This window comes from Phaseolus vulgaris, chromosome 9, assembly GCF_051622355.1.
Source record: "Phaseolus vulgaris cultivar YP4 chromosome 9, ASM5162235v1, whole genome shotgun sequence".
Lineage (NCBI taxonomy): Eukaryota > Viridiplantae > Streptophyta > Magnoliopsida > Fabales > Fabaceae > Phaseolus > Phaseolus vulgaris.
Genome location: NC_143506.1, coordinates 21,205,641 through 21,230,987, shown reverse-complemented (window position 1 = coordinate 21,230,987; position 25,347 = coordinate 21,205,641). Strand labels below are relative to the sequence as shown.

Genomic DNA, 25,347 nt, shown 5'->3' with positions numbered 1-25,347 from the left:
TTTAAAGATTTTTTTTTCAGAAGAAAAAGAATAAAGAAAGGGTAACATAGTACAATTTAGTCTTTAATAAAAGGTGATGATATATTAACATCATGGAAGTAAAAACAAACATTTCACATATTAGTAAATTGATTTTTTATATATTTTATATATTTTAATTTTTTTAATTTAAAATATTATCGTATTATTATAAACATGTATGTTTTTCACTGTAGACATAGTTAAATAAAGTTTTCTCTTTAATAAATCTCAAACTGATGTCAAATGGAGTTGTTGATATTTAAGGCACAGTGAATGAGTTTGGTTACGATGTTTCCTTGTGTTGAAAGTCAAATTTCGGAAATAGTCAATTTCATTTCACCGCACAAAACAGGAAGGAAATCAATCTTGCTAGCGTTATAGAAATTGAAGCAACATTTTTTCATTACTTCTCAACAAATAATTTTTTTTTTCACTAAAGAAGTTACCCTTTATTTAAAAATGTGAATAGGTTAAGTCAAAGACAACATAGATTTACTATTTATTCGTTTTAGGAAATGCTACTAATCAACTTTTTGAAAGAAAAAATTATGAGTTGGGGATAAGGTTTGTAAACTTTCTCAGTTTTAGAAAATTAAACAAAGATAAGTCGACGATGTGAATTTGTGGTGTCTCTTCCCACTTCTATAAAGAAAAATAAAATAATAGTGACTCTTCTAAAGAACAAAATATATGGTATGATTAATCAAAAAAATTCTTTCAAGATATCATTATGATTTGAAATATGAAAGAGAAATATGATTTAACCCGATGGGCAAAATCTCCATGCAACTCCATATCTTCTTCTATGCACTTCTAAGTTTTTTAATTCTAACAATCCTTTTTTCTGATAAAAAGTGTGATGTTTTTTTTATTTTATTTTAAATAATGATGGTGATGGTAATTATTTGTAGTAAGATGATGAAGATGAAATAAATTTTAAAAAGTATTTTTATTAATAATGGTTGTGTTTTCGATTAATTATTTTCTTCAAGTCATAATTTTTTTTAAAAACAATCTAAAAAATATATAAATAAAGTACAAAATAAATAAAAAATTATTCTTTTAAATTACGATTGAAGAAAAATGAGAATGTTGTAGTGGAAAAAAAGTATGCGACTTAAATAGAAATATAAATATGAAACTATGGGTTATTTAAATTTTTTTAAAATATTAAAATAAACTTCTCAGAATTGATCAAGGAGAAATTAGGGAGGCGGAGGAAGAATTTGTGTAATTATGTTATATTGAAAACAAAATAAAAGTTCTGTAGTGAAGCGTTGTCGGCACACGGTCTGCGGAGTGACTTTATTTTTATGCACCTCTATGAGTTCTTTCAACATCCTATATTTATAAAATATTAAAACTATTCTGTATTTTTTTAATTCTTTTCATTTTAAAAATACCTTCGATATTATTATCTGAAATAAATAAATAAAAAGTATTCTGAAGATATTTTCGGATTTAAAAATATTTTTCAAATTTATAATAAAATTATATTCATTAATTTTTTTATAGAAATTAAAATATACATTTTAAAGGTTAAACGTTCTTTTCCACCGTTAAAAAAATTAAGGTGCTGCTCGAAGAAAAAGTTGAGGAAAAGTCCAAACGCGCGTCCATTCCTACTGACACAGTTTGAACGTAGTTTGGACGGTAGCCTCACACCGCCAAGCCACCGTTTAATGAATGCTATCATGACATGATATGACAATTGGGTTGCATCGTTATTCATCACATCATATCAATCTTCTCTTTAGCTACAGTTGTGATTTCGATCATTCATTAACTAAACTCACATTCTTAAACACACTATATAGTTCTCTTCTCTCTTGTTTCTAAATATCATTTGTATCTTCTTGGTTGGAGAAAACAATAATGTCGGACAAGGATTCGCAGACACAGGGGAAGGTGTTTGACGCAGAAACGGCGTCGTCGCTGGTGAAGGAGTTGAGGAAGAACTTTGGTTCGGGAAGGACGCGAAGTTATGAGTGGAGAGTGTCGCAGGTGAAGGCTCTCTTGAAAGCGATGGTTGATAACGAAGACCAAATCGTCGATGCTCTTCGTTCAGACCTAGCCAAGCCTTCACTCGAAACCCTCGTATACGAGGTATGTTTGGCCCCTTACTCTCTTGCATGGAGAATATTTCCTTCTTTTTCTTTTCTTTTTCACTGTAAATCAAATATTTTACTTCAATACTCGCCGGACTTTCGAAATAATTTTGTAGCTATTTTTATAATCATTTTATTTTTTATCATGAAATATATTTTTGGCCCTTTTTGTCATTATTTTAATTTTTTATTACTTTGACATTCCTTCTTAATTTTAGGAGGTGGTATTTAAGATTCTAAAGGATTTAGCTATAGATCAACCTTTTATAGGCTATATACTTTTGTGTAAAATTTTAGAGGATTAATATAATCACAATTTTAATATTTGAAGGATTAATTTAATTATTCTTTTAATGTTTAAAGATTTGTGATGAAAGTTTGGATACAATCGATTATCTAATTATATTATTAATATATTTTGATATTTTACAAAATATTTTAATTTATTATTTTAATTATGATTTTGTATTAATATTTATAATTTTTTATAATTTAAAATTTATTTTAACTATAATTTATATTTTTAAAATTTATTTCTTTATATTAATTTTTTATAAATTTTCATGCTAATTTTCACTAAATTTCCCAACATCCATTCGAAATAAGAAATTCGCAAATAAAGATTTTAACACTCGTTAATTCAAAAGAGAATACTAATAGACTGTTATGTAGAGAAATCTAACACCAATAAATTACAACATCATCTCTCTGACACAAAATTTTAGTCTAAAGTCGAATCTCCACTGAATCTTTGCTAGAAGAATCTATGATCATTAAGAGGTATAAAGGAAAATTTCTTTAAAAGTAGGAACATTAAAATAGTGTACCGAAACGTAGGAGGCAAAGATATTGTTAGTAAAGAGAAATAGACGGATGGAAACAACTTCTAAATGCTCTGTTAGAACACTTACATTACATAGGGATGAATACAAGTATAAAATGGCTTTAAATATCATATTTTCTTTCAACTCTTAAGATGTTGTCTGTCTTGCAGATTGGTTTGCTTAAAAGCTCTAGTGAAGTAATACTGAAGGAATTGAAGCATTGGATGACGCCAGAAAAGGTTGAATTCATCACAATTAATTTCCTCACCTTGAGAAGGCAATTGATCAATAATGATAATTGTATAATCAGATGGATGTTCATCCATTTATTTCAGGTCAAAACATCAATCAAAACTTTTCCTTCTTCAGCTGAAATAGTACCAGAACCACTGGGTGTTGTGTTAGTCATCTCTCCATGGAACTATCCAATTTGTATGTTAATATTGAAGTTTTATATTTTTCTAATCAGCTGACATTTTCAGCCTTGTCTTCTTTTAAAATCTACAATAAGTTAATTTTTACCTATCTCTGTCTATAATTCCAGTGTTGACCCTTGAACCAGTAGTTGGAGCTATAGCAGCTGGTAATGCTGTGGTTCTAAAGCCATCAGAAATTGCTCCAGCCACATCATCACTACTAGCGAAATTGATAGAGAAGTATATGGATCACTCGTTTGTAAGAGTTGTCGAGGGGGCAGTTGATGAAACAACTGCACTACTGGAGCAAAAGTGGGACAAAATTTTCTACACAGGTTTCTCTTCGTTTCAATCATTCCACTTTTCTTTATAGTTGGTCTGCTTTTATGAATATATATATATATATATACACGCAACACGTTCAACTTTGAAATCCCTCCTCAGGATCTAATAAATGCATAATTTGTACAGAAAATAGCAGGAGAATTAAATGAATTGTCTCATTCTGGTTATGTACGTATTTTCTATCATAAGTAGTTCCTGGATTGTTAGGTAATGGAAGAGTTGGAAGAATAGTGATGACTGCTGCTGCAAAACACCTTACACCAGTTTTGCTGGAGCTTGGAGGAAAATCTCCCGTTGTCGTTGATTCAAATATCAACTTGCAGGTATTACTATTCCCTAAGCCTCTTGTTTCCCAATTACTTGCTATTACCTTAACCTCTTCCAATCTCATTCTTGACTTACTTGTTAATAGGTAGCAGCTAGACGAATAATTTCTGGCAAGTGGGGATTGAACAGTGGACAAACGTGCATTTCTCCCGATTACGTTATAACAACAAAAGACTATGCTCCTACGTTGGTATGAAATTTCTTTCCCCCTTGTGTAATTTCCAAGTGGAGCTCTTAACCCATGTTTTTGTTTATTTATTATTTGATGCCTCCTATTTCTAGGTGGATACCCTGAAGACTGAATTGCAGGAGTGTTACGGTAAGAATCCGTTGGAATCAGAAGATTTGTCTCGAATTGTGAGTTCCAACCACTTTGCTCGCTTGTCAAAGCTCTTGAATGACGATAAGGTTTCTGGCAAGATTGTTTATGGAGGTGAAAAGGATGAAAATAAATTGTAAGTTCCCTTAATCTGTTTTTAATTAAATTTGACTTCCCTAACTAGGTAAATTTTTGTATTAAAGAAATGCTAGGTTTTTGACATTGGTGTTTTCGTTGTCCCAAAATTGCAGAAGGATTGCTCCCACTATTCTATTGGATGTTCCGCGAGATTCTCTGATAATGGGTGAGGAGATATTCGGGCCATTGCTTCCCATCATCACGGTATGAATAAAGTAACATAAAGAACCGTTTAAATGATATTTTGAACTTCAAATTTCATCTGTGTTCTTTGATTGCTTTTCCAAAAGTCTAAAATGAACAATACTCACATAGTTTTATAAAATGTTTTCATCTGCAAGAGTAACTGACATGTGCTTCTTCTGCTGTGATAAGAGTCACAAACAAGTCTGAAATTTGTGAAGTAACTACTCACTTGGAAAACTAGTAATAAGATATACTGGCGAAAACTTCAATTCATTAAATATTACGTAGAGACTAGTCTTTTTGTGGAAATTTACAAAAGTCATAAGCTAAAAGCAACAGACAAATATAGATTATGTTTTAAAAAATTCTCAAGTTTTGAAGTAAAAGAAAGATTAACTTCCATACGTTTTTTGTTGCGCGGAACAGGTCAATAAACTTGAAGAAAGTCTAGATGTAATCAACTCAGGAGAGAAGCCCCTCGCTGCATATGTATTTACAACCGACGAGAAGTTCAAGGAGCTGTTCGTAAGGAATGTTTCCGCTGGAGGGTTGCTTGTCAATGATACTACCCTACATGTAATATTTGTTCTTACAAAAATTTCCATGAAAATGCATGAATTTGCTTCTGCCTCTAATTGTGATTCTAATCACTGAACAAGGTCTTAATCTGCTTCAAGTTTTGGATTGTTGACAGCTTGTTGCTGTGAAATCATATTTTTCCTAGCATACTTTTAAACTTGAATGGATATAGCCTTGTTATTCGACATTCCTTAGTTTCTGTTTTGTATTATCAATTTAAAATATGAACATTTTTTATGTTTTCATGGTGTAGCTTTTGGTTGATACTTTGCCATTTGGGGGAGTTGGAGAGAGTGGAATGGGTGCATACCATGGCAAGTTCTCCTTTGATGCTTTTACACACAAAAAGGCTGTTCTTTATCGCAGTTTTGCGGGTGATTCGTCGGCAAGGTACCCACCATACACAGATACAAAGCAAAGATTGATGAAAGCTCTGGTTGCTGGTACCGTCCTTGGCATAATTCGTGCTCTTTTGGGATGGTCCTAAGCTTATTTTGTTGCAAAACTCGTTGTTGTTGATGTCTTTTTCGTTTAGAGTTTTTGTACTTAATCATGCTGTGCAGTTTTATTGTTATTTAAAGAAACCAATAAGCTACTTGAGCTTGAAAAGGCAAAATAGTCGCTACCACTCTTCTTCGTGATTGTGTTAGACGTCTTGTGATGGTTTTCACACCAGTATATGTTAGGGCTTTTCCAAAACATTTTTATTTAGGTTTTGGACTCTGTTTTGTAATAATATTCTCTTTTCGGTTTTCAAATAACAAAAAGTTCAAATCTTTCTCTTACATGGTGTGTGCTTCGTTTTTTTTTCTCTGCATGCTATTCCATGCTTCCCACTGGAGTTCTTTCTTTCCTCCTCCTTTAGGAGTCTTTTCTCTCTTTTCTTCTCTTTCGCGAAACTCCTAACTTTTGATGGGCTACCATCTTCAAGATGGTATCAGAATAAGTTACGGCATGCTCTGCTTCTGTTGCTTCTCTTCTTGTTCCTTATTCTTTCTTGATTATCTTTTTCAAGAATTAATGGAGTCAACAATTTCTACAATTAATCAATGTCTAAATCCTGAAGAATTGATCAATGTCTTTGTGTCTTTTGATTATCTTTTTCAAGAATTAATGGAGTCCCTAATATTTGCATTTGCATCCTGGAGACAAATTCAGGACTAATTCTTGTTTCTCCATTCCTCAATGAAACCAACTACCACCTCAATACCTCAATGAAACCAACTACCACACTTGGAGCAGAAATATGAAGTGAACTCTTTTGTCCAAGAACAAATTATACTTTATTGAAGTGGGAGCAGAAATATGAAGTGAACTCTTTTGTCCAAGAACAAATTATACTTTATTGAAGTAGAAATATGAAGTGGACTCTTTTGTCCAAGAACAAATTATAGTTTATTGGAGTAGAAATATGAAGTGGACTCTTTTGTCCAAGAACAAATTATAGTTTATTGATGGGAGTATTTCTAATTCAGGTAATAATGAAAGATGTAATGTTATGGGTCTTTCATGGATTAGGCGGGCTCTAACACCTCAAATTAAATTTGAGAGCGTTGTCTAGGTTGATGTTTTTAAAAGTCTTTTGGGTTGGGAAGACTTGAAAGAAAGTTTTGGGTTGAGAAGACTTGAAAGAAAGATTTTCAAAAGAGATCATTTTCATATCTCAGATTCACTTCTTGAAGAAGTGCATTCTATCAAAGGAATGTTACACAATTTTGTACTGATATGAAAATCCTTTGGAAAGAACTTTATACAATTTTTTGGTCTAATCCTTTCTTGTAAACACTTTAGACATTTACTTCATCGTGAAATGGAATTTTGCTTTTTTAAAATGAACACTTACATACAAACTCACTTTTCATAAAATAAAAAGGATAAATTGAATCAACTAGATATAAACAAGAGAAGGGAGTCGATATCAAGACACAAAGTTCTATTGGTTAAGCCAATATGTTCTACATCCACACGCAACATCAAAATTTCTACAACGACTAAAACGTATAAAATTTGTGAATGACACAAAAAGCCCTCTCATAAATTATTCTCCTGTAGAAGAAAAAATCCTTCAATTGAAGAAGGAAACCTCATTTGTTGACTTTCTAAAAAATTGAAAAGCTTTTAATGATTTCCTTACTGTTTCTTTCCCATGTACTGATATGTGGGATCTTATAATATTGATCCACATCAAAGTCTAAATCAGTTACAAGATTGATTAGCTATTCATATAAGAACAAAATATCACTTCCCATGAGATATACCCACAGCTAACATTTCCAATCCTGATATATATCCTCTTTCCATAAGATATGATCATACCTAACAGTAAACTGTATAAAATGATACAACAGAAGTTCTTAGAGAATAAGGCATGCCCACGCCTAATATAGCAATGCATCGTTCTTCCCTTTATGTAGTTTCTCATAAAAATACCCTCAAACTCTTCTGGTGTGATCATGGGCATATATATAGTCATGAGATCTGGGTGCTACTGATGTATCTTTTACTAGTTAACAAAAACCATAGCATATGCTACGGACACTTCATCAAATTGACCCTTTGAAAATATTACTCAGAGTTACTTAAATTATTTTCCTTTTAGAGGGGTGTATTATTATTATTGAATTTGAATGAGTTTGCGTTTTTCCTTTCTTCAGATACTGTGGTATTAAACCCGTAGGTTTGAAACATAGTTACCAAAAAGAATGATAGCTGTACCTAAGATGCTGAGAAAAGCCTAGAAGGGGATTTTGCAGATACCATTCTCAGAAAATTTGTACATTTGCAAACAAAATAGCTCTCACAAGGAGTTGGTTTCAGTAGAGTGATTAGTAAAGTCAATTTCCAATAGATAATTTTCGATCTGTATACTCTGCCATGATGTTTATTCTTCCAAGATTACGATACAAGTATTTTTTTAACATTATATGTACTGGATTTTCCATCCTAAGTTTTGAATTCCACCAACTATAAAGCCTTGTTTTGCTTTTGGGACTTATGATAATAGTGCCCCCAAAGCCTTAGAAATTTAATTCCATTCATTAAATGAGAAAAAAAAGGATTGAATGAAAGAAAAAAGTAATCGCAGATAACTCTCGAGCATCTAAAAACTAAAAATGCTATGACAATCAAGAATCCTGTAAAATACGAACAACCTCTGATCTTTGACTACTTGTGAGATGTGTTGGAAACTGAACTTGAAATGTAATACTCAAGTTTCCTCTCTTTCCTTGTTCTCTGGAGATTGGCATGCCTTGATCAGGGACGATCTTTTCATGGCCAGGGTGTATGATGTTGTCAAGTTTCAGATTCATGTGCCCTCCACCCAACAGTGGAATTAATATTGTACACCCAGAAAGTGCTTGTACTAAGGGAATTTTTACACTCAATTCCAAATCATCACCGTCTCTTCTAAATAACTCGTGTCTCTTCTCGGAGATGATAAATATTATATCTTCTCTGTATGCCCCTGGTCTCTCATTCCCTTTTCCTTCAAATTTAATCTCTGTTCCTTTCTTCCAACCAGGTTGCACATTTATCGTTAGCAATTCTTCCTCTTGAAATATTCCCCTATATACAACATATACCAATCATATTCGTTAAGCTTTTGCCAAAGAAATACACAGTCCATGAAATCCTGAACTTGCAAAGTTATTACTGACATAAATATTACTCCAACAATGATTCATGAAGCAAATAACATTAAACACAGATGGTGCATATAAATAGACAAACACTTGTAAGTATGATGAACCATTTTGTTAGGATAAACTCATAGTGTTTATACTAATAATTCAAACTTCCTGAGACGAAGTAAATACAAGAACGAATCTAATAACTGGCATTTATATTTTGTTAGTATATGGATGTTAGTGGGCTCCAACTTTAAATCTGTTAGTAATACATTCTCAAAGTTTACCCAGCTAACATGCTTGCAAAAAGTAACATTTATTTAAAAAGTGTGAAAATTAGAAAGAAAGGAGCAAAGAAGGGTGTGGTGAATGAGATGGATACTAACCCTGTATCTGTGAGGACATCCCTGGTGATCATGATGTTTTTCTTGCAACCATAGCACAAGTCTTCCAGAGTGCATTCCAGTTTTTTCTCAATTGGTGGGGGTTTTTGCATCCCAGATGAATTGGAATACATGATTGGATTGTTGCTCCTGGTGCTGGCATTCCTTGAGTTCAGATAAGGAGGCATTCTTAAACTGCCGCTTCTGTTCAATGAAACAGAAGGAGAAGGTGAAGACATAAAATCACAGTTCTTGGTCGATGTCTGGTTAGTCTTTCTGCTTGCATTTCGAGACGCAGAATTCATGCAAGGAAAGCAGGAACTATCTGAGCTTCTATGCCTACACAAAAAACATCCTCTTGGACTACTCATTGGATGATCACCCTCATTGCTCCTCAAATCATCGCCCTTGAATCTGAAGCACCCAATTCCATTCGTGACTTTGCCATCTTCAACAGGATTCTGGTGAAAGAAATGCCAGGCGAAAACTTTTATAAATTATTAGATTCTCTTTACGTACCTACGTGCATGTGTTCATGCATTCTAACAATTCCTATGTATGGAAAAAAAAACCATGCATTCGAAAACTATCTTAACCACGTTTTTGTTAACAGGTTAATCGTGATTTTCTGTACCAGGTAATCATAAATGTAACGGCCCAGTAGTCAAAACATTTAACTGTCTTGAGTTTTAACTTTTTGATGAACAGAATTAGAAAGTTTTCCATGAAGAAAATGACAGGGTTTCAAGATTCTGTATATACCTGTTTTTTTGGGTTGTGGCCTCGTGGTTTCTTGCTACCACGAAACCATCTTTTGATAATTGATTTGTATAATTTGCAAAGGTCACGAATAGAGTTGGTGCGAAAGACGCAGGTAACACCCACCATGAGAGAAAAAATAGAGAGGGGAAGATAAGATACAACAACAGTCCCAATCTCAACAGGCGAATGCATGGTAAACCATATTTGGTTTTTCAACTGAGTCTTTTATTAGCACCATTTCTGTTCAAGGGAAACCGAGTGATATTAATATTTATTTTAAAGTGAAATACAAATATATTAGTATATTATTAAAATGAGTTTTTTTAGAGTTTCAAAAATATTATATTTTTTGAACACCTCTAGAACATAGGTCTTACAATGATGTAAGTTTATTTCACAATTCTTTTATTCTTTTATGTTATTGTACTTTTATTCAAACTAAACTAACATTTTTTCTATCAATATGACAGCTTAGAGCAGACTGAACAACCTACTATCAAGTTGAGTTTTCTTAAAATGTTGAATAACAAATTTTTGCTCGAATATAAGGATTATCACCAATCATGTTATTTTCAATTCTCCACAAGTTTCTCTCACTTACATCACTTTTTCATCACAACTAAATATGATTTTTGGTTGATGAAATATATTTAACACTTTCATAATGATTATAATTGTATTTCATCTAGTGTCAATGCATTGTTATTTATTCACATAAGTTTAATAATTCACTTGAGGACAATCAACATGAACACAGTGATGATAGTGTGGTATCATCACTTCCCTGATACCAAACATGGGTTATAAAGACAACCTTAAAGATAGAGATAAAAATTACCATGTGACACAACGTCTCATAGATAATATATTTCAGTTTATGTAATAACAACAATATTATGGTTCACATCTATTTTTAGTGTAAATTATTTTACTTAATTTAATATTTTTTTCTTATTTTAATCTATTTACTCCTACTTGTTTTTACTCAATAAAATAATATAATACCACAATATACATATATTAGTTAATTTTACAACAAAATTTATTAAATAATTTTTAACATAATTCATTAAAACATTATAAAAAATTTAATGCTAAATAATGTATTATTAACACACTATTAACAAAACAAACCAGTATTTATTACATCATTTCTTTACTTTATATATCGTTACACACATTTAAAACAAATTATTACTTAATTTAATTTATTAAATTATATAATTACTTTTAAAAAAATTGTGTGGTGACATGATTTTATTATTAAATAAAAATAACTTAAGTCATTATAATCATGACTTTAATTTTTTTTATTTGGCATTAAAATTGTATCACCTTTTGCAACTTTAATTAAATGTGTTTTATTATCTTTATAATTGAGCACTGCACCTAATGGAAATTTATTTACAAATCAATTATGAGATCAGTCTTACACTAAGTTAATCAAGTGTTCACTAACATAGAGCTTAATTACAATGATAACACTTTCCGATAAAACAAAATATATGTTTGCAAATATAGAAATTTTTTAACTCATTTATAATAACATTAATAGTTTATAACGAGTTTAATGAAGTACATTATTAATTTTTATAAAGTCATTCAATCCATAATTATTTTTAAACATCTTTTAAGATAAATTATATAAAAATTAATAAAATTATTATGTATAGGTATTTGTAATCAAATAATCATGACCATGTTAAAATATATTTTAGTAAAATTACTACTGCATGATTTATTTTTTATGCATGTATAATCTAGCATAATCTTAATTGGAACAGTTGTGATTATAATTTATCCTTTAAAGTAAATTATTATTTTTAAATTAAAAATAACTAAAATAAAACTCAAACATCTAATGCTAGAAGTGATGAAAATTGTTAGGTATTCTTAGGAAAGAGAACAAGTAATTTTACATAATATTGTTATTTGAATTAGATAATGAATATTGAACGTATTTATATATTATTATTTGAATTTTTCATCATAACTAAACTAATATAACTTTATGTCTAGATTTTGTTTGAATGAAGGTGGGAGTGGAAAGTAGAATTATTTGAATGTAGGAAAAGTGATCAATTTAAGTGATAAGTCATATGAAAAATTTGATTAATGGGATGACATAAAAAAAAAGTTAAAAATATAAATTATAATTAAAACAAATTTTAAATTAAACAAATTGTAAATATTAATAAAAAATATATATTTAAAATAATAAATTAAAATATTTTTATAAAATATCAAAACAAATTAATAATATAATTATTAAAATATTAATAAATGATTATACATTATTTATAATCGATTATCTAAATATATATTTGTGTGATTTACATTTTTCAATACATAGATTTCTACACTTTCTCTATTCTTTATCTCCTCGCAAACAATAAATCATTAAATCCTAATAGACTGTTAATTTACTTGTTCAATGATGAAAATGGTTAAATTTTCTTATAATAATATTTATATTTTTTACTTTATTTTGAAGTATGCCAACTTTATTTTTTTAATATACTTTTCATAACCTTTACCTAATCACAAAAAATTAAAAACTATTTAAGGAAATATGTTGCTAATTAGAATATTGGTTTTTGATTTTTATAATTACTCACAATTTTTATAAGGCTCGATATATTTTTTGTAGCAACCTTAAAAAGTCATAGTAATGACGTAAGACGAGAGATTCCATTTGCGCGTGTTTTATCTCTCTCTTACTCTTTCTCTCTCTCTCTCTCTGCAGACACGGTTTAGTACTCACGTTAGAGGAGAGTGCTCTCTCATTCAATTTCATCTCTATCTTCTCAGCACAATTCTCAATTCTGATTTCGAGTTTTCAGCCCCTTCTTCTGAACATGGATGTGAAAATTAGGAGAATTTCACTCTTTTTGCTTCTTTCTTCCATTTTCTTAACCTCTTTCTCAGAAACCGATCAGGTTCTCAACTCCAAGAAGCCAACACCTTCAACCTCTGTCCACTCCCCTGCTTCCTCTTTCGCTTTTCAGATTAAAGGAAATGTTTATCCAATTGGGTATGTTATGTTATCTTACTGTATATTAATTATATTATGTATCCTCTGACTTGTTCAACAAACTTCTTCTAAAAGTCCTATACCAACTCTCATTCTTTCTTATTCTCCAATATTTTATTTTTGGGTTATTATTCTTTTAAGAACTTACTAGTTTTTCTGATACTCGAAAATTATTGAAAAGTTCTTCTGTTCTGGGAACTTGCGCAATACACATCCACATCGGATAATTACAGTGATTACTCGGAAATCAATTTTTTTTGTTTTAAAGTCTAATTTACTACACTTTCAAGGGTCTTATTTTTCTGGGCTTGGATTTCTTTTGGATAGTTTTCAACTTGTACTTGTTTCGTCATTTTTATTTATGTATATTACCCCCTATTATATCTTTGAATGCTCCGCTCAACCAATTGACTACTAGTCCTTCTAATTTCTTAGGAAGTTTCAGAACCATCCATGTTTATATCGAATTAATCCGATTTTCATCGAGTGATCCTACAAAAAAAAGTAGTTCGACAGACCCCTTTGTGTAATTTGTTTCATCTGATAATTGCTTTCAGCAGTGTTCTTATGACAAAAAGTAAAGAAACATGATGGTTGGTTTTGAAAATGTAAATGAATGAATTATTTGCATGCAGGTATTACACGGTGAACCTTGCCATTGGTAATCCCCCTAAGCTTTATGATCTTGACATTGACACAGGAAGTGATCTCACTTGGCTTCAGTGTGATGCACCATGTAAAGGGTGCACTATAGTGAGTTTTACTTGAGTTGAGAACGTTCTCAAGTACTTTTATACTAATTACTAACCAGACATGTTGTAATGAAGGATTATATTCATCTCCTTAATTGCTGATTTTTCAGCCTCACAATCGACTTTATAAACCCCGCGGAAACCTGGTGAAATGTGTGGATCCCTTGTGTACTGGAGTCCAGTCAGCACCTCCCTGTGCTGTAACAAATGAGCAATGTGACTATGAGGTTGAGTATGCAGACCAAGGATCATCTCTGGGTGTGTTAGTCCGAGATTATGTTCCAGTTAAATTTACTAATGGATCTTTAGCACGCCCTATTCTGGGCTTCGGGTGAGTGTTTTCTCTCAATCTATTTCACAGTTGTCGGTTAACTAATTTCAAATTGTTCATTCATAATGCTGAAATATTTGTAAGGCTTCATTGTTTTTTTATTCAATAGGACAACATCTGTCTTCGGTCTCTTAGAAACTAATGTCTCTTTAGGACATTCATTTATAAAAATGTATCAAGGTTTTTTGTGTGTTTTATGCTAGGTGTGGATATGATCAAACGCATCCTGGTCATAATCCCCCACCTATCACAGCAGGTGTTCTTGGCCTTGGAAATGGCAGAGCAAGCATTGTATCCCAGCTTCATTCTCTTGGCATGATTCGCAATGTAGTAGGCCACTGCTTAAGTGGGAGAGGAGGAGGTTTTTTATTCTTTGGAGATCAGTTTATTCCCCAATCTGGAGTTGTTTGGACACCCATATTGCAAAGTTCCTCAGTGTAAGTGCTAAACGACATTTATCTGTTTCCTTGTGAGATATTACTAGTCATGAGAACTTACACACACTCTTTTGTCTCAGACAACACTATAAAACAGGTCCAGCAGACCTGCTTTTCGATGGAAAGCCTACTTCTGTGAAAGGTCTAGAACTTGTGTTCGATAGTGGGAGCTCCTACACATACTTCAATTCCCGAGCTCATAGAGCTCTTGTTGATCTGGTGAGATATGGAACCAAAAGAGCCTTATTGTATTGGCTGGCTTATTGTGTGAAATTAATAATCCTGACATTCAATTAGTAATCCTTGATCTGTGATTCAGATAACTAATGATATAAAGGGGAAGTCGTTGACTAGAGCAACTGCGGATCCATCTCTCCCAATTTGTTGGAAGGGTCCAAAGCCTTTCAAATCCTTACATGATGTCACCAGAAATTTTAAGCCACTGGTACTCAGCTTCACAAAATCAAAGAACTCGCAGCTGCAAGTACCACCAGAAGCTTATCTAATTGTCACTGTGAGCACCTTTTAAGACTATCATGACTTACATGTCTCTTTCTCCTTAATGAAAGGAACAAAAGAAATCATGTGTCTAACATGCTACCCTTTTCTAGAAACATGGCAATGTCTGCTTGGGGATTTTAGATGGCACTGAAGTAGGAATGGGAAATATCAACATAATTGGAGGTAAGCATATGAAATACCATAGAAATATAAAATATAAGAGAAATCTTATTTTTCTTTCTCTTTTTAGTTTGATTGTAACACATTTGCTTTTGCTCTTAACAGATATATCTTTACAGGATAAGATTGTGATTTATGACAACGAGAAACAGCAGATTGGATGGGCATCTGCTAAGTGTGATGGACCTTCCAAGTCATAAATCAGTCTATTGTGATTTTTCTTTAGCTGGGACTGTCCACAGGACTTTCTCATTTGGAAATCTCAGCAAACAGGTGCCCTGCAACTTTTGTTATAGAGTGTGAACCAGTTAGTTGTTAGCAAGGAATGTTAGAATGCAAAATGGTTGGGATGGCATATACAATCCCATATATATGGCACAACATAATCTATACAAATTTTCATTTTTAACATGTTACTATTTTTTTTGGTTCGATTCGAACTATAATTCTCTGTTATAAGATACAATACGCATTTACAAAATGTATGCACACAAAATTGTGTATAAGGATATTAATACAGAGGTTGAATCTAACATAAACTGTAAAAAATGAACCGAAAAGCAAAATTAAACAAATCAAAATGTAAAAAATGTTAATTTGATTGAATGGAATTTACTATGTAATATAATATGGTCTAAATTAAAATTTAATTGGTAAAATAAACATCTCACATATTTTTATGTAATATATTCATAAATTTATTTTATTTTTAGTAAATTAAGTTTAAAAAAACAAATTTGGTCAATAAACTTGAAATCTTAAAATTGTCATTTTCTCACTCAAATTTTTAAATTGGCATATAAATTGTTTTAAACATTTTCCTCGAGCTTATTTATATGCGTTAGCAATATTCGGCTAGCTAATAAAAAGATTTTACCAACGAAAACGCCAAACTTCTGCAAAAATCTTTCAAATTTTATGAATTTTTTTACTTATAAACATTTAAAGTTGTAACATCAAAATGTTTAGATAAAAAATGATAATTTAAATGTTTTAGACAGAAGAATAAAGAATAAAGAAGACAAATTTGCTTGCTTTTAAAAATAAAGTAATTGACTTAAAAAATTGAAAAGTAAAATTTGGCATCGTCGAAATTAAAGTGTTTCGTACGGAAATAGTACAATAAGTAAAACAACGAGATATTTCTGAATTTTCTTTCTTGTGAATCTAACTGTACTATTGGACCTGACTTCGGACATCGACACATGTGGAGCAGGTTAGCTCAGTGGTCTGGTTGCGATAGTGGGCCACGTGAGTGGACCCCAGAGATGCGTGTGTTGAACGCAGATATGAAAGGCCTAGTCAACGAGTAAGTTCCTGCATGGGGTGTGTATAGTACATTTGGGTCTAGCACAAATAAATATTTCATGAAGACGTCAAGGCCCAAGAGCGCTAGGGTTTTCACGGAAAGTTGCATGCATGATACGTGAAGAATTAGGACACCTACATAACAGATGGGCCCCGCAACACTGGTACATGAGTTGGTACCTGGCGGCCATACTACTAAGATTGTGTGCACTCTAAATAGGAAGATTGTGTGCGGTTGTTGGGCTAAGATTGTGCAACAACGTAACCAAATGTCCTCCTAGTAAACCTAATTTCACTAGAGATAAAGCTTTGGTGAGAGAGGGATTGAGACAATTAGTTAACCAAAAAACAGTTTATAAAAGGGAGTTGAGATCCCTAGTAAAAGTACATTGTTTCTAAGACTGAAACTACTATCTTATTTACTCATTATTTCTTAGTCTAGTACTGACTTGATCACGGAGTGCAATCAACAGGTAGGGCTCCCTCTATTTCAACAGAGCCGCTTTCCAACAACAACAAGAAGCACAGAATCCACCAGAAATAGGAGGAGCCACCGCTTGCCTTTGAAGTCAACTGGCGACCAGGTCAATTGGCAAGAACACTAACCATTCATGATTTGAAAATCAGTTAATTGCTTGGAACACGTTTGATTCATAATAAAAAAAATTAACAGGAAATTTTACCATTGTTTAAAAATTCAAATTGTTTTTATTTTGAACATTTTATTTTATAAAACAGTTTAAATAAATAATTTAGTTACCATCAAATATAAAAATACGAAACATATAAATTACTATTTTAATCCTAGAAACATTCAAACCAACCTTGATGAAAAATAAAACATCAATCCAGGAATAACTATGATATTGATAAAAAAAATATAAAGTAACATGAGTTGAAATGTAATTTTCTAATGGTTGAGAAATATTTATGAACTACATTGTAATAGATATTGGTAAAAAAATTCTCAAAAATTTGTTGATGTTGATAAAAAAAAGTTAACTTATGTTAATTGATAGATAACACTTACCTATATAGATTTTTTATTTTTATTTTTTTTTATCAGCACTTACCTATATAGATAAAAAGAAATGACTTTAATAATAATAAAAAAAGTAATCATGATTCACTCTAATAAGGTTGTGTTTGGATTTGAGAGAGAATTTAAAGGAGTGGATTTGTAGTGATTTGAGATAAAAGTGTAAAGAAAGTGAGGTTATTTGGATTAGGGTTTAGGGTTTGGATTTGAGAGAGAATTTAAAGGAGTGGATTTGTAGTGATTTGAGATAAAAGTGTAAAGAAAGTGAAGTTATTTGAATTAGGGTATATTATAGTGCATTTGTGAGGAAAGTTTATTGAAGTGTCGGAGTGATAAAATTTATTTTTTTTAAAATATGTAAAATGTAAGTTTACAAATTTAATCTTTCTTTAAAAAGAATTTAAATAATAAAATATAAGATATTTTTGTGCTAATTTTAATTAATTAAAATTTTATAATTACATATAAAAAATATTTTCTTAAAATCAAATCATATCAAAATTAAATTTATTATTATTATTATTATTTAATAAATTATTTTAATTATTATTAAGTATTAATTTATTTTTATTTTTATAATTTTATTTACTATTATTATTTATTATTTAATCATTATTTCTATTTTAAATTTTAAAAATTAAGGGTAATTTAGACACCTCCAATCGGGGGGGCAACTGAGTGAAAACAAACCAGAAATATGTGCATTTCAATCCTAGTCAACACGGTTCACTCCAATGTAAACAAAGCATAAAATAAATAGATGACATTGCACAACGACGAAATCAATAGCATAAAAAAAATTAGGGTATAATTACTAACAATTATTATTATTAAATAAGACACATTAATTAATATATCGAATACATCGCAAGAAATACTTTTTATTAGGGGTTGTAAAACTTTTATCTATATTGATGGGTGACACTTAAAACAAGATATGATAGCCAATTATCGTTAGTAGTTATAAGAAAATGGTATATAAATTTTTTTTACCATCTTATATATTATTTTTATGATACAAGTTTCATGCCGAGCAAATTCAATAATTGTCAAAGATAATAATAAAAGTGACGCATTTTGCCCATAAAAATGACTATTAATTTTACAGAATCAATCAATCACATTGCATCACATTGCATCTGATTCACAATTTTTTACACACACTTCATCATCAATGATTCCAAATGTAATCTGTCCACCACTCAACTGCGACCATCTCATCTACGGACATTATTAATATCACTCTCAAAGATGTTCTTTATATTCCTTCTTTTAATTAAATCTCATATCCATTAGTAAGATTTATTATATCGTTCTTTTATTAAATAAGATACATTAATTACTATTTTGAATACATTGCAAGAAAAATCTTTTAAATGGTTGTAAAACTTTTATCTGTCTTGATGGGTGACACTTGAAAACAAAATATGGTAGCCAATTATTGATGGTAGTAGAAATAGATTCAAATGACCATGATTCCTTACATTTGCAATTGTGAAAAAATGAGAGCAAAAAACTTAGAGATGGTTACTTAGATTATTATTAGAGGATATTGGTAACATCCAAAACAACCATTGGGGGTATATTTTATCAACGAAAGGTACAAAATTTCTGACTCTACAATTATTGATGATTGTGATTATAATTACTAAAAAATAATGCATTAATGACTATTTAATTATTTGTCTAAGACATCTTTATAGCAATGTAAAGAAAAACAATTGGAAGAGGAGTACTCGTACGAGATCTGATTATGACAAGTGCAAAAGCAACCTACTACTAAGCATGAGATGCAAAAATGGAAGAACTGAAAAAGGTAAATGGGTAAGCAATCGGTAAGTTCAATTTCCTGTAAATGTTGGTGCCAACATGCTTTTAGTTTCTACCCTATGTGTGATGCCCTTGAGAACAACCTGTCAGATTCCTTTAACAGTACAATATTGTTAGCTAGAGATAAACCAATAATCACAATGCTGGAGTGGATTAAGGCATATTTAATGAGTAGATTTGCAACTTTGAGGAAACATTATCTAAATATTTTGGTAATGTAATGTCAAAGCCAAACAAAAGGCTAGATAGGGAAGTTGATAAAATGGAGATTAGTTAGCTATTCGGTTTGGATATGATAAGTTTGAAGCTACTCAGGGTTTATACCATGGAAAAATTTGTAGCTGACCTCAAGGATTATATACTTGGACATGTATACCTTGCACAGTCGTTGTTGTTGTTGCAATTAATTATTAGTTAGAGTCGTCTGAAAAATTAAGTACATAGATATTATAAGAGAGATGCATAAATTTCTCCCATAAATGGACAACAGTTGTGGCAAGAAACAAATGCACAAGAAATCATACCTCTAATATACAAGACATCTCCAGGAACGCCTAGAAAATTGAGGGAGGAAGTTGATGAAAATGTAAGTCATTCAAAAATTAGTAGAAAAATGCTATCACGAAGTGTAGCACATGTCAGTAATATGGTCATTGTAGTAGAGATTGCAGAAAGTCACATGGAAATGGGACCAAAAAGACTATACAGATAATAAAGTCCTTACAATTATAATAATGTTAAGTTTTTTTACAATATTACATGTTAATTTCTACTATATGAGGGAAAACGAAGAACCAAAAAATAAAACTGGAAAGAGGAGTAAGAGTAAAAGTTTTCTACCTCTGAAATGATAAACTAAACCACATCCACACCTGTTCAACCAACACTGAAAAGGAAGTCCAGATCAACCAAGTCTAACACTGATAGAGGAGCAAAGAGAGGAGGGAAAAGAACTCAAACTAGTATGGAGTCCCAAATTTTAGGCTCTCAAGCGAGTTCAAGCGAGTCTCAAAAGAACATGTGAAAATTTATTGGGAATTGTAATGTTTATTTGGAGTCATGGGGCTACATTACCACTTTGAACTTTTGGATTTGGCGTTAGCTAGTCAATGTTATTTTGAGATTTTTTTCATGTACTTTTGTAGTGTTGTATTCAAGGTTCCACTTTGTATTACTATTTCCATTTTACTTATTCAAATGTATCACCTAATACAATAACAATTTAACAATGATTTCATTAACTTGTCCTGAAAACATAATATCTTAAAAGGAGAAAACAAGTACTGAAAACATTAACTTTTCCAATACAATTTTATTCAACATAATATTTCAAAGCAAGGCTCTTGCACTTAAAAGGGAAAACATTACATACTACATAATTGTAAATGCCTAAGAGACAACCAAAAAACACATTCATTTTCTCAAATTTCACTCTACCACTAATTTCTGGTTCAACTTAGTTTTCTTCTTAACAAATTCCTCTATCATTTGTTCACTAACAAAAGCAACTTGTTTGCTTCCGGGTTTGGTTCAATTTTAGATTCAAGTCCACAACTAATTGAAAGTAGTTACAATGAAAATGAGTCTACAATCAAAACAACAAACAATTAACAAAAATCATTTCAAGGAAAATTATATGAATTAAATCCAATTGTAACATTAAATTTTCTTACTCCCTTGTTTCTACATCTCTAAAACATTATTCGTTTATTCTTCAATGTGCTTGCTTTTAGAGCAACAACCCTTGGTCCTAAATGTGAAAATGAAGATAATGTTGCTACAGATTTCAATCCACAACTCCTTTGCATAGACCAAGATGAAAATACTAGGATTTCATTGCACAAGCATAACTTAACAAATTTGATGACAGTTTGAAAAGGCATATGAGATTTTGGAAGAGATGAACCTTTTCGAAACCGAAAAAAAGGAGAACAATAATAGCTGAAAAGATTAAAACTTGTGGGTTTGTGTGTGCATAAGAGACAATGTTTTCACTAATTGTAAAGGAGAAAAACCATAATAATAGTCAACAGAAATATGAATGGTCACGGTGTAAAGGAGATAACCATTTATCTACTCAGAGGAGGAGAAGAAGGGGAAGGACATGAAAACCTAGAGCACAATAATAAAACAATATTTAGAATCATAATATTTCAAAAGTAAAATGCACAAAACGCACAAACAACACACAATCCACATGGAAGTTATATTATAGTCCATTGTGAAACTCCATTTGTCACATGAGAAACACTTTTAATGTCGTTTGCTAGTGAGAATATTTTACATGACTTAAATAAAGTGCAGGGACGAAAAAGATCTATATGTTAGTTCACGAAATACAATTTTTGAAAATAGTTCACAGAAAAAATAAAATTTAACCTTATATTATATATAAAAAAAATACATGACATTTTAATTTCACAAATAAATTATGTATGATAAGTTTAATTATATTGGATTGTATTATATTCTAAAATTTCAATTCATTCAAAATTCATTGTATTTTATTTTGATTTGTTTCATAATTGTTTTTCCGACCATTTTTTACAATCTGCATTAGATATGAATATCCTTAAAATTATTTTGTGTATTCATTCTCCTCTGCGAATGCCATGCAGAGCAAACAGAAATAAAACAACTGCATAAGTTGAAAAAAGCTCTATCAAGAGTCTCAACTTAAAAAAATTACATTAGACTGATTTATGACTTGGAAAGTATATCAAAATATGCAGAGACCCATCCAATCTGATGTTTCTCGATGTCACAAATCACTATCTTATCTTATAAAAAAATATTTGTTAAGAGCAAAAGAAGATGCATTGCATCAAACTAAAATGAGAAGTAAAAAATATGATTTCCTTATACTTCATTATTTTTATTTGTATTTAATATCCCTAGTCAACTGCTTTCCCTTTATATCGTTAGTTATCTGAATCACAGATCAAGTGTGGCTAATAACCCAAATTCTGTAGCAACTACACAGCATGAGCATAACATATAATGGTTGTAATACAATCTGAATCTCAAGGTAATAACATAAACAATATTTCTCAAGCTATATCACCATCTTGTTTCAACTATTTGCATGATACATTACACGTCATTTTTCATCCAATAAACAAATTTCAAATCTACGTGAAATTGTAACCAAGGTAATTTGATGCAATGTAAGCATACCTCATATGTAGCTCTAGCCTTGATCAACCCCTCAACAAGCATCTTTGGCTTCCAATCAGAATCTTGTGCACTATCGTATTAGCTTCCATCTGGTTCAGAAAAGCTTCATAAGTCAACATCGCTCAGCAATTACAATAAGAGGCATTTATCGAGCAAGACCCAGAAGCAATATACCAGTTAGCCTAACTAAACAGTAACATACCAAATTTCTTGCAGCACAAGGATAACAGACTCCTGAACAACAGTTATGCTGATCATCAACTGTGCGACCCACATATCAGAGTACCATTTTTTTGTTGGACTTACTTCAGTCCAACATTGGTCCCTCCAATAATCATGACACTTCCAAAATTCCTTACAGCAACTGCCACACTATCCAGTCATAAGCCGTGCCAATCTGATCCTCTTCCTAAGCTTCCTCTCTTCATTAGTAAACCCAATACTCCGGAGGCCATCAAGAACAGCCCGCTGAGTGGCCCTCAACACCTGGTACCCACATTTCAAACACGAAACCAGCACCTTCGAGGCAGAAAGGAAGCTCCCCGCCTTGCAAAGGTTGTGCACCAATATAGTATAAGTAAACGAATCCTTCACCTCCATCATCTCAAACAACTTCAAAGCATGATCGATATGTCCAGCCTTCCCCAAGCCATCAAGCATACAATTAAACGCAACCAAATTATATCCAAACCCTAATGTATTCATATAATTCAAGTGCCTCTGAGCACCATCAAAATCACCAGCCTTACACAATCCATCAACAATAATAGTATGCGTGTACTGATCACACTCCAAGCCCTCCTCCTCAATCTCATCCAACAATTTCAATGCATCCTCCAACCTCCCCTGCCTGCAATAAAGGTTAATCAAAGTGTTATACGACACGAGATCCGGCCGAATGCCGGAACTCACCATGACTTCAATTATCTCCTCCGCCTCGCGCATCCGGCCAGTCTTGATCATCGCCGCGATAACCGTGCAATACGCGAATCCGTCAAACGTGAACCCTAAATTCCTCATCTCCGACAAAATCTCCAACCCTTGCTCGAAATAACCGCACCGGAAGCAGCACTTCATGACGGTGGTGTAAGTAATCGCATTCGGTTCGTAACCGGATTCCCCAAACTCCTTGAGCACCTTCCGCGCGTCCTTCAACCGCTTGGCCTTGCAAAGGCCGTTGATAAGCGCGTTGTAGGTCAAAACCTGAGGCACGAAACCGTGCCTCTGTAAGTTCCTGAATAGGCTCAAGGCGTGGGAGACGTAGCCGTTCTTGCAGAGACCGTTGATCATGACGTTGTAAGTAGTGGCGTGAACCTCGCCGCGGATAACGGATTCTTTGAAAACGCGATTGGCCTCGTAGGGCTTTCCGAGCTTGAACAGACAGTGCATTAGGATGTTGTGGCTCCACGCGTCGGGGGTTACCCCACTCGCCATCATTTCCTCGAACAGGTCGATGGACTTGGAGAGCAGACATTTTCTGACGGCGCCGGAGACTAACGAATTGTACGAAACGACGTCGGGGGGAATCCCTGCTTCGCGCATTCGCGCAAGGACGGAATAAGCGACATCGATGGAGGCGAAACGACAGTAGGCATCAATTAGGGTGTTGTATGTGACCGCGTCAGGTAGCACGCCGATTCTTATGCCGTCGGTTATTACGGATTCGGCTTTGGATATTTGCTTCTTTTTGCACAACAAAGATATGGTTATGTTGAGGAGCTTGGTTGATAGTTTCGACCTCGGTGGAGACCGAAACGGCATCGTTTTTTTATCTCCTGGACGGAACTGAGAGTGGTTCCGTTTGAGAAGACGAAAGAGAGATTGAGAGTAGTGAGTGTGGGTGCGTTGGTTAGTAAGACCCGGAAGCATGATTCGGAACAGAGAAAGTACCCCAGGAAGAAGAAGAAGAAGAAGAGGGAACTTGGGGGGAATTTGGGACGCTTAAATTGGGCCGGTTAAAGTAGTTTTCAAAGTGCCAAATACACCTCCTTTATTACTATGTGTACACTTTCTTTCTTTGTTTTGCTAAACTATACTTTTAGTTTAAAAAAAAAATTATTTCCAATTTTGGAAAGCGATTTTGAAGATTTTTTTATTAACTCGGTACATTCTTTTATATAAAAGTTATGAAATCAGATGTATTTCATACAAAATAAATCTCAAAAACAACCAAACTGTATATTATATTTAAATTTTCTTATTTCACGTTAGACTTTTTTTTTCACACAAATTTCGTATTTTTTAAACTACTTTTAGTTTGGATATGTTTTGAGTTATGTAATTTATATTGGTAAATCTAATTATACGAGTTTCATATCTTCAAGGTAAAAATAAAATGAATATGTATCTCAAATTACAATAATTATTGAATTTCGTACTAATCCCAACAATGTCGATGCTATCAAAACTATGGACATACGACCAGAGAATGTGAAAGAGTTTGAGATACATCAAATATCTCATTCAATTTGGGACATTGACTTGTTTTTATGGAAAGTGATTACATAGATCATGATAAAGACAAATTAGAAGTTGAAGATCAAAGACAATGTGGAGAATGAGGTAACCAATAAAAATAATGGATTTAAAAAAAACAACTCTTTATAAAAACAAGTCTAATAGTATGACAAACTTTAAAATTGTATTATCTTGGTGATTTCACCAAAAGAGGTTGTATAAGCTTGACGAAAAAGCATTATAATATTACATTAATGGAATCAT

The 25,347-nt window shown here is 32.0% G+C and overlaps 4 protein-coding genes and 1 pseudogene across 6 annotated transcripts; 3 read left to right on the top strand and 2 right to left on the bottom strand.

The window, feature by feature from the left end:
- Positions 1 to 1,591: 1,591 nt before the first annotated feature.
- Positions 1,592 to 6,048, top strand: LOC137821443 (aldehyde dehydrogenase family 3 member H1). Its single transcript, XM_068626038.1, has 10 exons — positions 1,592 to 2,127; positions 3,124 to 3,192; positions 3,289 to 3,385; positions 3,498 to 3,704; positions 3,922 to 4,037; positions 4,127 to 4,231; positions 4,324 to 4,496; positions 4,612 to 4,702; positions 5,111 to 5,260; positions 5,517 to 6,048. Exons 1-10 carry the CDS (start codon positions 1,897 to 1,899, stop codon positions 5,748 to 5,750), a joined length of 1,473 nt encoding a protein of 490 aa, XP_068482139.1. The 5' UTR covers positions 1,592 to 1,896; the 3' UTR covers positions 5,751 to 6,048.
- A 2,256-nt stretch (positions 6,049 to 8,304) lies between these two features.
- Positions 8,305 to 12,732, bottom strand: LOC137822498 (uncharacterized). The gene is given in 5 exon segments (XM_068627393.2): positions 8,305 to 8,830; positions 9,279 to 9,736; positions 10,038 to 10,145; positions 10,148 to 10,211; positions 12,692 to 12,732. Coding segments are annotated over 5 exon segments (1,113 nt in total). The 3' UTR covers positions 8,305 to 8,388.
- Positions 12,703 to 15,683, top strand: LOC137821578 (aspartic proteinase Asp1). Its single transcript, XM_068626234.2, has 8 exons — positions 12,703 to 13,071; positions 13,707 to 13,824; positions 13,934 to 14,154; positions 14,358 to 14,591; positions 14,672 to 14,810; positions 14,911 to 15,105; positions 15,203 to 15,275; positions 15,378 to 15,683. The coding sequence occupies exons 1-8, from the start codon at positions 12,896 to 12,898 to the stop codon at positions 15,470 to 15,472; spliced, it is 1,251 nt and encodes a 416-aa protein (XP_068482335.1). The 5' UTR covers positions 12,703 to 12,895; the 3' UTR covers positions 15,473 to 15,683.
- Positions 15,684 to 19,261: 3,578 nt separating this feature from the next.
- On the bottom strand, positions 19,262 to 24,525 carry LOC137821347 (Pentatricopeptide repeat (PPR-like) superfamily protein). 2 transcript variants are annotated; one of them, XM_068625897.2, is made up of 4 exons: positions 22,829 to 24,525; positions 22,627 to 22,715; positions 19,974 to 20,003; positions 19,262 to 19,873 (listed from the first exon to the last, which is right to left on the bottom strand). In XM_068625897.2, the coding sequence occupies exon 1, from the start codon at positions 24,493 to 24,495 to the stop codon at positions 22,999 to 23,001; it is 1,497 nt and encodes a 498-aa protein (XP_068481998.1). In that variant the 5' UTR covers positions 24,496 to 24,525; the 3' UTR covers positions 19,262 to 19,873; positions 19,974 to 20,003; positions 22,627 to 22,715; positions 22,829 to 22,998. The 2 variants fall into 2 exon arrangements, with proteins under 2 accessions (XP_068481998.1, XP_068481997.1); XM_068625896.2 differs by having other exon boundaries at positions 19,974 to 21,561; positions 22,829 to 24,517.
- Positions 19,358 to 20,181, top strand: LOC150025211 (uncharacterized; annotated as a pseudogene). Its single transcript, XR_016515764.1, has 2 exons — positions 19,358 to 19,721; positions 19,917 to 20,181. The product of XR_016515764.1 is annotated as an uncharacterized LOC150025211 (transcript).
- Positions 24,526 to 25,347: the final 822 nt, after the last annotated feature.

Coding starts and splice junctions, on each gene's coding strand:
- LOC137821347 (XM_068625897.2), bottom strand. CDS start 24,495: ATGCTTCCGGGTCTTACTAACCAACGCACCCACACTCACTACTCTCAA.
- LOC137821578 (XM_068626234.2), top strand. CDS start 12,896: ATGGATGTGAAAATTAGGAGAATTTCACTCTTTTTGCTTCTTTCTTCC. Junction 13,825..13,933: donor CATGTAAAGGGTGCACTATA/GTGAGTTTTACT, acceptor CTGATTTTTCAG/CCTCACAATCGACTTTATAA. Junction 14,592..14,671: donor ATATTGCAAAGTTCCTCAGT/GTAAGTGCTAAA, acceptor CTTTTGTCTCAG/ACAACACTATAAAACAGGTC.
- LOC137821443 (XM_068626038.1), top strand. CDS start 1,897: ATGTCGGACAAGGATTCGCAGACACAGGGGAAGGTGTTTGACGCAGAA. Junction 2,128..3,123: donor TCGAAACCCTCGTATACGAG/GTATGTTTGGCC, acceptor TCTGTCTTGCAG/ATTGGTTTGCTTAAAAGCTC. Junction 4,497..4,611: donor GAAAAGGATGAAAATAAATT/GTAAGTTCCCTT, acceptor CCAAAATTGCAG/AAGGATTGCTCCCACTATTC.